The sequence below is a fragment of the Halichoerus grypus genome, chromosome 12, assembly GCF_964656455.1.
Source record: "Halichoerus grypus chromosome 12, mHalGry1.hap1.1, whole genome shotgun sequence".
NCBI classification, from domain to species: domain Eukaryota; kingdom Metazoa; phylum Chordata; class Mammalia; order Carnivora; family Phocidae; genus Halichoerus; species Halichoerus grypus.
Genome location: NC_135723.1, coordinates 83,558,250 through 83,570,873, shown reverse-complemented (window position 1 = coordinate 83,570,873; position 12,624 = coordinate 83,558,250). Strand labels below are relative to the sequence as shown.

At 46.7% G+C, this 12,624-nt stretch overlaps 2 protein-coding genes across 3 annotated transcripts in view; one reads left to right on the top strand and one right to left on the bottom strand.

Annotated features, from left to right (window-relative positions):
* Positions 1-3,939: 3,939 nt before the first annotated feature.
* Positions 3,940-7,139, top strand: OPN1SW (opsin 1, short wave sensitive). The gene is given in 7 exon segments (XM_036089282.2): positions 3,940-4,291; positions 4,574-4,742; positions 5,279-5,358; positions 5,361-5,381; positions 5,384-5,441; positions 5,679-5,692; positions 6,604-7,139. Coding segments are annotated over 7 exon segments (846 nt in total). The 3' UTR covers positions 6,756-7,139.
* Positions 7,140-8,043: 904 nt separating this feature from the next.
* CALU (calumenin) overlaps positions 8,044-12,624 on the bottom strand; it is a 29,231-nt gene continuing 24,650 nt past the window's right edge. For both annotated transcript variants that reach the window (XM_036089294.2, XM_036089295.2), the window contains exons 6-7: positions 11,684-11,883; positions 8,044-10,444 (exon numbers count right to left, since the gene is read on the bottom strand). In XM_036089294.2, the coding sequence (XP_035945187.1) occupies positions 10,340-10,444; positions 11,684-11,883 (305 nt within the window). In that variant the 3' untranslated portion in view covers positions 8,044-10,339. The remainder of the gene's footprint in view (positions 10,445-11,683; positions 11,884-12,624) is intronic.

Sequence of the window (12,624 nt, the reverse complement as noted above, 5' to 3'; positions counted from 1 at the left end):
AAGCCAACACTGGTTGTCTTGGGAGACGGGAACTGAGTGGGAAATAAGTGAATTTTTCACTGTACATTCTTTTGTACTTTTTGAATATTCAGTCCTGGACATATCTATAATCCACTCAAAAACAGAAATTAAATTATGGGACTCTAAGCCGAGAGAAGCAAGGATTAGAGAAGGCAAAGGGAAATGTACTTCAAACCTCCAGAGAGCCTAAATGTCCTCTGGATCAGAGCAGCCCACCGGAGCTGGTATTTGGCACCCAGCCTAATGGTTCTGGTTTATGTCCAATTCTGAATTATGCTTTGTGTTGAGTCCATATTGAGGGGTAATAGTCAGGAGTATATCCAATCCTATGAAACTGGTTGTTCTGTCTGCTCGGGAATGTTCTTGAGGACATAGTTTATTATATCACACCAACGGCGCCTTTGTATAGTCCCTAGGGAGGTATTCTTGTCTGTCATAATCCCAAGAACAGTTGGTTTGCGTTTGCTTTCTGGACACTGAATTATGTAAATATGTAGCTTCTAGAAAGGATGAATGTGTGGTCATATTTCAATTTAATTCTTGACTTTTGAACTCCTCACTGTTGTTCTCTTTCTTCTTCTTTTGCTCCTACATTTGATTCCTGACTTCTTGTTGTGTCCCATATATTCCTACAAACTTCCCTTAAACTATTTCTGGAAAAGGTGGGAGTATAGATGGATAAACTCCTAAAGAGAATAGGAAAAAAAACCAAACCAAAATGCTAAGACTCTTCAAAAAGTATCCTCTTTGGGGGGCTCCTGAGTGGCTCAGTGGGTTGAGCATCTGACTTGGTTTTAGCTTGGGTCATGATCTCAGGGTTGTGGGATCTAGCCCTGCATCGGGCTCTGTGCTCGGAGTGGAGACTGCTTGGGATTCTCTCTCTCCGTCTTCCTCAGCCTCCCTTCCCCCCTTCCCCCCTCCCCCCTCCCCCCCTCACATGCGTGCGGTCTCTCTCTCTCTCTCTCTCAAATGAAAACATAAATCTTAAAAAAAAATCCTTCTTTTCTAGGACTTTCCTTTTTTCTAGACAATTAGAATGGAAAAACAAATTTCCTCTTGACTGTTTTTTCTATTTTGTTCCGGACATTTATACATCTAAATCTAAGTCAGTGGTTCTTAACTAGACGGGAGGAGGCAGGGGGTGGTTTTGCCTCTCAGGGGATATTTGTGTCTGGAAACATTTTTGATTATCATGACTGAGGTGCTGCCAGTGCTGTTGGCATCCAGCGGGTAGTGACCAGGAACGCTGTAAACATCCTACAATGCACAGGACAGCCGCGCCCCTCCCCCAGCAAAGAATTGTCTGATCCAATATATCAATAGTGTGGAGATGGAGAAATCCTGGTCTAAATATACCTAACTAACATAATCTTCTGTAAAGCCTTAGTATATCATGTTCCTCAATTAATAAAGTGACTTTAAACTTGAAAAGGGCACTGTATATGTTAAATGTACTCAAACTGTCTTCAGTTTTTTTTTTTAAAGATTTTATTTATTTATTTGAGAGAGAGAGAGAGAGACAGAGATAGCGACAGAGAGCACAAGTGGGGAGGAGAGGGAGAAGCAGACTCCCCGTTAAGCAGGGAGCCTGATGTGGGGCTCGACCCCAGGACCCCGGGATCATGACCTGAGCCGAAGGCAGACGCCTAACCGACTGAGCCACCCAGGCGCCCCTGTCTTCAGTCTTCACCTTTACCCCATGCCCCATCCTCAAAATCTTCCTGCTTCCTACTCCATGGCTTCGCTGACTCTGGAAATCTGTTGTCCCCTGCGTGGGTACCAATAAGACCCTATCCTTGGGAAAGGCTCTTTCTGGCCCGAGCTGTCCGCCCCCCGCCCCCACCCCGGGCGCTGGGCCTCTGGCCCATCCTAGCGGGTGCTGGGCTGCTCCCAGCTTGCGCCCACCGCCCCGCCCTCTGATGTAGGGGAGAATAAGGTGGGAAGGGACTGCTTGGAAAGGTTTCAGGACGGACCTAGAAGAGGCCAAAGGTGCAGCCACCTGGCCTGGGTAGTACCAGTGGGAGGGCCTTGGGGTGTCTTCTGTCCACACCCGCTGGGTCGGCAGGCCAAGCCGAGGCTTCCTGTCGGAACCCTTTACGGAGGCAGCACCTCACACGGCCCGAGAGATGGCCTCCGGCCCTGGTCCTAAGAGCCTGCCCGGGGCAGAGGCCCAGCTGCCCCAGCGATCCAATGGAGAGCCAGGGGCCGTGCAATTCCTGGACGCGAGCCGGGCCTCCGCCGGGGTCCCCGCGGCGGCTGAGGGTCCGCGGCGGGCGGGCGTCGGTGCGCGCATGTGCGAGGGGACGTCGGTCTCTGGCAAACGGCTGGCCAGTCGGCTCTGAGCCCTTCTAGCTCACGATCCGAGGGCCGCAGATTTTATCCTGAGCTGTGGCCTCTTGGAGTTTCAAATGGAAAGCCAGGAGGGTTTGCCCCGCTCCTCTACCTGGGTGGGATCGGTCTCGAACTCTCTCTCTGCCGCCCTGTTTAGCGGCCCGCGCCTCCGCTCAGCGGTCAGACCCCCAGCTCCGGCCTTCTGCTGGGCTCCTGCCACACTCCTCCTGGCAGAGCTCGGCCCGCAGCCTCCGACTGGGGGGGGGGGGGAGTCTTCCTCTGCTGGGGCGTCCTTCCTTCCAGGAGGCCCGCCTGCCATCTTCAGCCACTCTGGAGTCCCAGACTCTGTCCTCCGCCTCTTCGGGGCATAAAGGCTGGGACTTCCCAGCTGTCCCCTGCCCTTTAGCCTGGGCAGAGTGCCCTCAGGAAATAATCCATTTCCATGTAGATGGTTCCTTTCATTCAAGGACGGGGTCCTTTCCGTTGCTGCCTGCTTTGGGCTACTTTATAGCGCTTTCCAGGAGTCGTTTTTCATATTTAGTTTATAATTTTTCCCTGTGGGGGGATTCATGTAATACAAACAACTGGGCCACCAGGAGCCACCCTTTCGCTTCCCCTTACCTGTATTCAAAGTGCGTCGCTTTGATCTCTGTGCTCACAGTCCGCTGAGGTGGGGCAGGGGACACATTCACAGGGCGGAGCTTAGGGCAGAGCTGGCCTCGCTGCGTGGCCTCGCTGGGGCGGGCTGCGCGGAACAGGTCTTGAGTCCAGCTGTGAGGGCTGGGCAGGACTTGAGAGCAGACAGGGCAAGACTTGGGCACTTGGCGACTTGGGCACTGCTGAGCTCAAGGCGGGGCCAGCGAGCAAACCAACCTCAGCCTGGCTGAGGTCTGGAGGGGGGGTGGGCTGAGCAGAAAATACACCCTCCTGGGTAGACTCAACATGAAGAAACAGGCAGCCAGGGAGGCCTTAGACTTCAAGCATTGTCCAGTTGCCCCCGTACTGATTTGTGAAGGCTGTTCACGAAGGTGCTCCCACCCAGGGTGATCCCCATTGCCTGCCTCTTCTGTGGCCCAAGGCTGCTTCCCAGGCTGGCTGTGAGCCCAAGATCTCTGGAGAGGGAGACTTAGGGGGCACCTTCCACAAAGGAGCAGATGGGCACAGAAATGTATAGGGATGTAGTGGCGCCAGAAGCTAAACCGAAAGGCATACCCTCGGTAGTTCCATTCAAAGGACACACACACACACACACACACACACACAAAGTGGTGGACACATCCCTGCTAAATATGGGTCAGCACCCCCAGGCTGCAGTGAGCAGACGCCTAGTCATTCCAGCACCCAGCACTGCATGTCGATTCTTTGAGCCCAATATTTTTATCCTCTCAAGAACACACAATCGGCTTTGGGGCCACAAAGGAGGTTTAGGTGGGGGCTTGGACATCTCTAATCTCAAAACTTTGTCCTTAGGAGGCTTAGGGTCAGTACTGATCATTCAGGGAGCCCGAAAGGGGCTTTGGAGGGCAGGGGAGAAGTGGTGGTGGGACGGTAATCTATAAGAGGAATCAGAGAGCGTGGGGACATCCCATGAGTAAGATGTCAGGGGAGGAGGAGTTTTATCTGTTCAAGAACATCTCCTTGGTGGGGCCATGGGATGGGCCTCAGTACCACATTGCCCCTGTCTGGGCCTTCCGCCTCCAGGCAGTCTTCATGGGCTTTGTCTTCTTTGCAGGGACACCACTCAATGCCTCGGTGCTGGTGGCCACCCTGTGCTACAAGAAGTTGCGACAGCCGCTCAACTATATTCTGGTCAATGTGTCCCTGGGGGGCTTCCTCTACTGCATCTCTGTCTCCAGCGTCTTCATGGCCAGCTGTCAGGGATACTTCATCTTTGGCCGCCATGTTTGTGCTTTGGAGGCCTTCCTGGCCCCTACAGCAGGTACTGAGGGGAAGGAGACTGGGGGGAGACAAAGGACTGCTCCAGGATTGGAACCAGGGACCAGACTGTTGGGTTCGAGTGGGCCCCTAAAGAGGAGCCTGGGGAAAAGGAGTTTGGTGCTCTTTATCATTGGGTACAAAGTAGCTGGGACTAGAAGTTTGACCAAGTCCCAAACTCCACACCAACCATCAGTCCCCATGCTTGCCCCACCATCTGTCTTCCACTCTGCCTGCCAGGCTGGGTGGGGCTTTCTACCCCAATTACCCTCGTGTTTCACTACAGGTCTGGTGACAGGCTGGTCACTGGCCTTCCTGGCCTTTGAGCGCTACATGGTCATCTGTAAGCCCTTCGGCAACTTCCGCTTCAGCTCCAAGCACGCGCTGATGGTGGTCCTGGCTACCTGGACCATTGGTGTTGGCGTCTCCATCCCACCCTTCTTTGGCTGGAGCCGGTGAGAGTGTAGGGCAGTGGTGCTGAGCTAGGAGCTCAAGCTGATGTGGGTGGAAAGAGTTGGGTATAACCTTAGTCTTTGACCTCTTATTTATTTATTTATTTATTTGAGAGAGAGAGGGAGCACAGGGGTCGGGGAGGGGCAGAGGGAGAAGGAGTCTTAAGCAGACTGCCCTGAACGTGGAACCAGCTGCGGGGCTCGATCTCACAACCCTGAGATCACTACCGCAGCCGAAACCAAGAGTCAGATGCTTAACTGACTGTGCCACTGAGGCGCCCCTGACTTCCACTTTTAAAGAGCTGGTAGAGTAGCTGAGGGCAAGGGCCGTGGGAGGCAAGTGCTAACGTTTACCCTGCAGTTGGGATTGCTATAGCCTCAGCCGGTGAGGTCAGAAACCGGCCCTGCATGAAGTCCTTGAGCATCCTCTAAGTGGAGAGCACGGTCCAGGAACCTCGGCTCCCACTCCACTCATTCTTGTGCTGAGCCCCGCAGCGGGCAAGTGCTTGTCCAGTGGGTGAGTGCTTGGTCCCTTGCAGGTTCATCCCTGAGGGCCTGCAGTGCTCCTGTGGCCCCGACTGGTACCCCGTGGGCACCAAACACCGCAGCGAGTACTATACCTGTTCCTCTTCATCTTCTGCTTCGTGTGCCTCTCTCCCTCATCTGCTTCTCCTACTCGCAGCTGCTGGAGCCCTCAGAGCTGTGAGTGATTTTTGTGAGGGTCAAGGAGGAGGGGAGTCAGGGGGCTCCGGAAGAGAGGGAAGAGCAGGTGAGTGCTTTAGAACAGAAGACATCTTGAAAAACTAATAGATTAATCATTCCCCTAAATTCCTAGTCCTTCCACTTCACAAGTTCTTAATCCTTTCCCTTCCAGCTTCCAGCCTGCAGGAGCATATGCAAAAGCACAGAAATCCTAACACATGCATACATCTCTAACAGTTTACCATCTGAAGGTACCAAGTGGCCTCCTATCCCAAATCCTGTATCTGAGCTAATAAAAACCCAAACTTAGATAAATCTAGGAGAGTTCCTGTCTTGTGGGGCAAACTCCCTGCTTTGAGAATTATTAACAGCTATTTTGTTTCCTCAGTCTACAGAGACGGATTCAAAACTTCTGGATGGAAACAAAATTGGCAATTCTTTCCAATTGGGAGCACCCTCTAATAATGGTGGGGTGTGTGGGCAGGCCTACTCCGGCATTGCTTTTCAGTGTTTTGATGAGGCAGGTGCTGCTTTGAGGTTTACCAACAGTCAAGTCTCTGAGCCAAAATATGTAGGGACTATTATTGTAGACCTAGGAGGAGCTCTAAGGATTGGGAAGATGTATTCAAAACCACCTGAGGAGGGCGCCTGGCTGGGTGGCTCAGTCAGTTAAGTGTCTGCCTTCAGCTCAGGTCGTGATTTCCGGGTCCTGGGATAGAGCCCTGAGTAGGGCTTCATGCTCAGCATGGAGTCTTTTTTATTTTTTTTTTAATTTTATTTATTTATTTGTCAGAGAGAGACACAGCGAGATAGGGAACACAAGCAGGGGGAGTGGGAGAGGGAGAAGCAGGCTTCCCGCGGAGCAGGGAGCCCGATGCGGGGCTTGATCCCAGGACCCTGGGACCACGACCCGAGCTGAAGGCAGACGCCCAACTGAGCCACCCAGGTGCCCCCATGGAGTCTGTTTCTCTCTCTCTGCTCCCCTCGCCCCCTCGCTCCCCGCTCATTCTCTAGTAAATAAAATCTTTAAAAAAAAACAAAACACGTGAGGAGATCCTGGGTATAAGGCATTGCACAAGGCTTTGGGGATACAAAGAATGAGATCTCTTGGCTCCCCACATTTCTTGATGTCTGCAAGAAATGGTCTGTACTGGTCCGCAAGGGGCTATCTCCAATTCTGTCCTTTCCTTCCAGTTCCGAGCCTGCATCATGGAGATGGTGTGTGGGAAGTCCATGACAGATGATTCTGAAATGTCCAGCTCCCAGAAAACAGAAGTCTCTACTGTCTCTCCCAGTCAAGTTGGCCCCAACTAAGGAGCCATATTGGCTTATTTGCAGCAACTAGGATTTTACATTTAGGGAAATTTCTTCTTTCTCTCTCAAAAACCAAACTACTAACAAATGCAGAAAAAGATGGGAAGGGTATAATGGCAATTCGGGGAGTCCACTTCCCATTTTCCTACCATTCCTTTCCTACCCACAAAGCTACTGTTCCAACCAGGTCTACTTTAGACCACTCCAAAGGCCATGTCAACAATACTCAATTTTTACTCCTAAGTGGCATCATTCATAGCACTTGGATAACTGATTTATGAGGCAACTATACAGGAGTATGGCGGATTTTTCAGTGTATGGATAATAATTATCTTCCTTCTTTGTAATTTTTTTTTTCCTATTGAGGATCTGTTCTGAGATGATACATTCTGAATTAGAACAAACTTAAAACACCTTAGAAATCAGATAGGGCGCCTGGGTAGCTCAGTCGGTTAAGCGGCTGCCTTCGGCTCAGGTCATGATCCCAGGGTCCTGGGATCGAGCCCCCAATCAGGCTGCTCAGCAGACAGCCTGCCTCTCCCTCTCCCTGCTGCTCCCCCTGCTTGTGCTATCTCTCTGTGTCAAATAAATAAAATCTTTAAAAAAAGAAAAATCGGAGAGATATAAAGAAAAAACCAAAACCTTGAGTAGGCCCAAAATACGAGTCTGAAAGAACTTCTTTATGCCATCACTGCCAATAATCCTATAGTTGTGGCAGGGACAGCCATGTCCAGAAGCTCCTGAGCCAGGATGGATTATTCCAGGTGCTCCCCACCCAATTTGGCTAAACCTGCCTTAAGCTGCATTATTTAGTAAAGTTAATGGTTAATTCCCTTCATGTTCTCAAAATGACTGTGCACATCTTAACACCATTTATGAACTATACCAAAATGTTCAAAGAACTGTTTTACTTTTACTTTATGCTTCCCCTCTGCACCCCCTGAAAAAGAGCCTTTTTGAAATAAAAGTCAGAATAAATGCTGTGTGTACATTCAGGAATGGCTTGTGTTTGGTATCAGGTAATTATGTAATGAGCAGCTGGACTCCTCTCCAGTTACATGGCCCGAGGGAAGCAAAGAGGGTTACAGCTGTAGTGGGAAAGATGCCAGAAGATTTCAGAAATAAAAAAGGAATAGCTAATCTGGGAGAAGGCAGAACTTCTCTGGGATGGGGAGAGAGTATGGTAAGCCTTCTAGGAGACCTCCTTTTCTTGATATTTTACAGCACCCATCATTCTAAGTAAGAGTTCCATTTCTTAAGAGAATAAAGGAATACGCATACCCCACAATGAATGTAAACAGTTTTATTTAGAAACAGATAGGTACCTGTTTGCATTATAGAATATAAAACTTGGTTTACACTCTATAAAAAATAACCAGTATCCAAATTCAAGAGAGCTAGCATTCACAGAACACACAATGTGGGTGTGTAGCTACTGTTCACCAGCCTCAGGCTTGACTTAAACCAAAAAGATAATCCAGGGGGATCATTAGAGATTATTAGAGTACGCTTGCTGCTGAGCACCCAGCATCCAGAAGTTGCCATTTTAGCATACGAAGGTTTGCTTTCTAAGTGCGTAACTTTAACATCAGGCTGGGTTCTCTGTACCTAGTGAGCTGCAAGGCTCTCCTGCCACACAGTTCATGATGTGCCCTCTCTAATCCTGGGTTGACATTATTATCTTTGATCTTCTTAAAGATAAAAATGGGGAATCTGGAGAGCAGAGAATTTACATTCCCCTATATTGGGATTAAAAAGAGTGTATCCACTCTCAAGAGCTCAATGCAAAGGCCAGGATCAAGTTACGTGATAATCTGGCTTTTTGCCAGGCCAAGTAGTCCACCTCAACATGATCATGGAAGACCAAAGGATACACCTAGGTTCAGATTATAATAATCACCCAGCACCACCTGAATGTATTATCCAGAAAGATACATGAAATAATAAAGGTTAGATATACATATATTTATCTTAGTAACCTGAGGGCTAAAAAAGTTTGGAATACAATAATTCTTCTCAAAAGAGGTCCATCTGTAAGAAAAGGACCAAAAAAGACAGAGTTTGTGTTACATAAAATATGGGTAAAGTGAGTTGGGAACAGAAGGCAGCTTCTTCAGCTCTTTCTACAATGTCCCTCTCTTTGACAAGGATTGGCAATCTGCTGATCCACGATAAACTTTTTGGGGGGCAGCGGGGAGAGGGGGCGATGGGTCAAAGGCAAGAAGGTTGAACAATGGTCCTCAAACCAAAGAGTCCTCTCAGTAGGCCCTCTCATCTTTGAGTCTGAGTTCAAGCTCTTCAGCTGACACAGAAATAGGCCTGGTAGTAAGTGGTTAGCATTCTGAGGTATGAGGATCCCTGGTAAATTCAGCAGCATGTGGTTTTTGGAAACCAGCCCACAAGATAAGAACACTGCAACCAAGCTCCTAACTAATACTGCTATTTAACCACTGTCTGAAAGAGAAAGGGAAGAAAAAAAAAAAAAATCCCCAATACATTGGGAGGTTGTAAGCTTCATACAAGGTGGTCCAAATAATCTCTTTATTTCATCTCAGGGTTTCTTAAGAGAACCCTCATTCAGTGATCATTTCTTTCGTTAAAGGCACTTTCAATGAAATGACATAATTGGAAAGGAGTACATTTTAACTATGTAGTGAAAGCAAGATTAATTCCTAGGAACACCTGGGGAAATAGGAGCTGAACGGGGCACTTACAGTGATTCAATAGGCAAGAAAGTCTTGAGCACTTCAACAGATGCACACCCAGAAAAAAGTGTGTGCCCTGAAAACACTTGTATTTTTCCCTTAGTTTTCCAGCTGTTTCTATGTATAGCTCTGTAAAGAGATCACATTCACTACTTGATTGATTTTCAAGACACTGGCCCTAACTCTTCCCACCACAGCTGTGCTTGGCAAAATTAGCAAACAGCTAGTCTTACTGGGAAGAAAAAAAACTGAATGAAATCAAATCGAGCCAAGTTTTCTGACAGCACAGGAATCTGTCCTTGCCCAGATAATGCCACGATCAATTGCTGGACTTAGAGCAACTGAATGGAATATGTGGCCCCTACTACTTATGAAACATACTTTTCAATAGGCAAGATTAAATGTTGTCTCTCTAAATATAATTGTGGGGTATATTTTTTTCCCTTTTCTCTCTCCTAAACATTTCTTATTGATCTCAGGCTTAAAAAATTAGTTAAGTCAGAATTACAAAAATTATATGGCAAGGGTTGAGAAAGAGTGAAGGGCTAACATTTGCCTACAAGCGTCAGTTGAGGATGTTGATCCTTCATATCATACTCCCAACCAGAGAACAAATACAAAAATAAACACACCATGTTATACATAATACAAAGTGTAAATCTACAAACACAAGTGTACTAATTAGAGTTGTTCCTCAGAAGCACAGTTCCTCCAGTGCCTCAAAGAGGAGGAGGAATGGGGACGGGATGGTTTTCATTACACCTTTTCAGGTCTTAAAGTTTGTATTAACAGTCTCAGTAGCGCAAACAATTTCATGTGAAACCAGAAGCTGTAAAAATAAATTACTTTTGAAGAAATGTGGGTTCTTCTGTATGCAGCTCAGAACTCATCATGTCGTACTAAGGCCTCACCAAAATCTGTGGCCTGGCTGCCCACAAATAAATCGTACTTCTCAACAATCTCCTCCTTGGTAAGCTTGCCATCCTGAAATTAGAGAGAAGAGTGAATCGAGGCAAAAACGATTTCCCATTCCAAATTTAGAAACACCGCTACAGAACAAAAGGGGTTAATCAGGATTTAAGATTCTAATTCCCACTAAATTAAATGTGAACTCAACCTTCACCCAGAACCCTCCATAACATATACACAAAGAGAGAAGAAAATAGCAATTAATACATTTTTCTTATCAAGAAAGTTAAAAGTGGAAGGACGGGAATAACACAGCTCAATAACTTAATGCATCAAGCAAAATGTGGGCCATCTCCTATGTATAGGTAAGAGACAGGAAGAACCGGGGAAAATACTTTAAAGTGAATCCAGTCATTGCCTAACAGGAACGATGAAATCTGCTAACATTCCCACATAGTCTTCACCCCCGCAATGCCCTAGCCACCAACAGATTCCAGACACAACCCCAAATGAAGGCTCAGACCTCAGCTCAAAAATTATCTATGCCGGATTCCCAAGGGATGACCTTGGGAGTTTCCTTTTCTCACGTATCTCAGGACACAGCACCTGGCTACTGAAGTGACTGAAGCAAGAACTCAAAACAGACTGTGCCTTAAACAGGCTCAGATGATAAGACACTGCATTTGAAACAGAAGACTGGCCTAGATAGGAGAATGTTCAGAATACAACCCCCCCCCAACACCTTTAGATTGATTTTCAGCTTACTCTAAGCAGAGCATTAAAATTGCTGAAAAGGTGATGGCTTAGTGAGACTACCATTCTTTTTATGAAACAAATGCCTCAGATAATTTATCAAGGAAAATTTTAACAAGCTCCAGATAAATGCTGATTTACAACCCACTATAAAGAACTTAATTTTAAAAAGTGTATTTAAGAAGGAAATGACCAACTTTGAGCAGGCAAAATGAGCCTGTAATAGGTAAAAACACAAAGGAAGTAAGAAAAAAAAAAGCAGAGAAAATTTCCTGGGGATCCAAAGATAACAGATGACGCACGCTGGACACAGGCTATATACAGAGGCTCTTTTCTGAAGCCAAATGCCTCCAATGGTGTGAACACTGGGCAAAGGGATTTCTAAAATGAGATCAGATAGCTAGCACTGCCCAAGTTTTCAATTGTCAACTTAAGATTTGTAGCAGACTTAGACCAATTAAGACCTTACACGCTCTATGTACCTCAACAGGAATGTTTTAGGCAATCCCCTACAAACAGACTTTGATCGCTACTAGGTTGTTTGGGCCTGGCCAGACTTACCTTGTTCTGGTCTGATTCATAGACTAGGTGCCTGGCTTCTGCCTCCGCATGATCATAGTCTGAGGGGAGGATCCAGTCTTTGGTCTCTTCCTTGTCCATCTTCCCATCACGATTCTTATCTCGAAACTCAACAAATTGTTCTCTTTCTGTCTTTACCCACTCTGGCTCATCAGCATTTCCATCATGGCTGTACATGTCACCTGCATGCACAAATGTACATAATGCAAAAGGTGAGTTTGTCTTTTTCTCAAGACTGCCACGTGGTAATCTGGCTTAACTCTTCTTCCTCATCCATCTTCCAGCTCATCTGTCTGGAACCTAGTAGCAGTTACAAGGGTATTTTAGGTCCGAGGCCTTAGAAAGCAAGGCATTTTCCTGAGGCTTACTTAATGACCTTGTAACAAGAATATTTCCAACTGCTTAATGTCCACAATAGCCAAAATATGGAAAGAGTCCAGATGTCCACCAACAGATAAATGGATAAAGAAGATGTGGTGTATATATATATATACAATGGAATACTACTCAGCCAACAAAAAGAATGAAATCTTGCCATTTGCAACGACATGAATGGAACTAGAGTATATTATGCTAAGCAAAATAAGTCAGAGAAAGACAAATACCATATGATTTCACTCATATGTGGAATTTAAGAAACAAAACAGATGAACATAGGGGAGGGGAAGGAAATAAAGTAAGATAAAAACAGAGTGGGAGGCAAACCATAAGAGACTCTTAACTATAGGGAACTGAGGGTTGCTGGAGGGGAGGTGGGTGGGGGGATGGAATAATTGGGAGATGGGTATTAAGAGGGCACTTGATATAATGAGCACTGGGTGTTACATGCAACTGATAAATCACTAAATTCTACCCCTGAAACTAATAATACACTACATGTTAACTACTGAATTTAAATAAAAAAATTTTTTAAAAAGAATGTT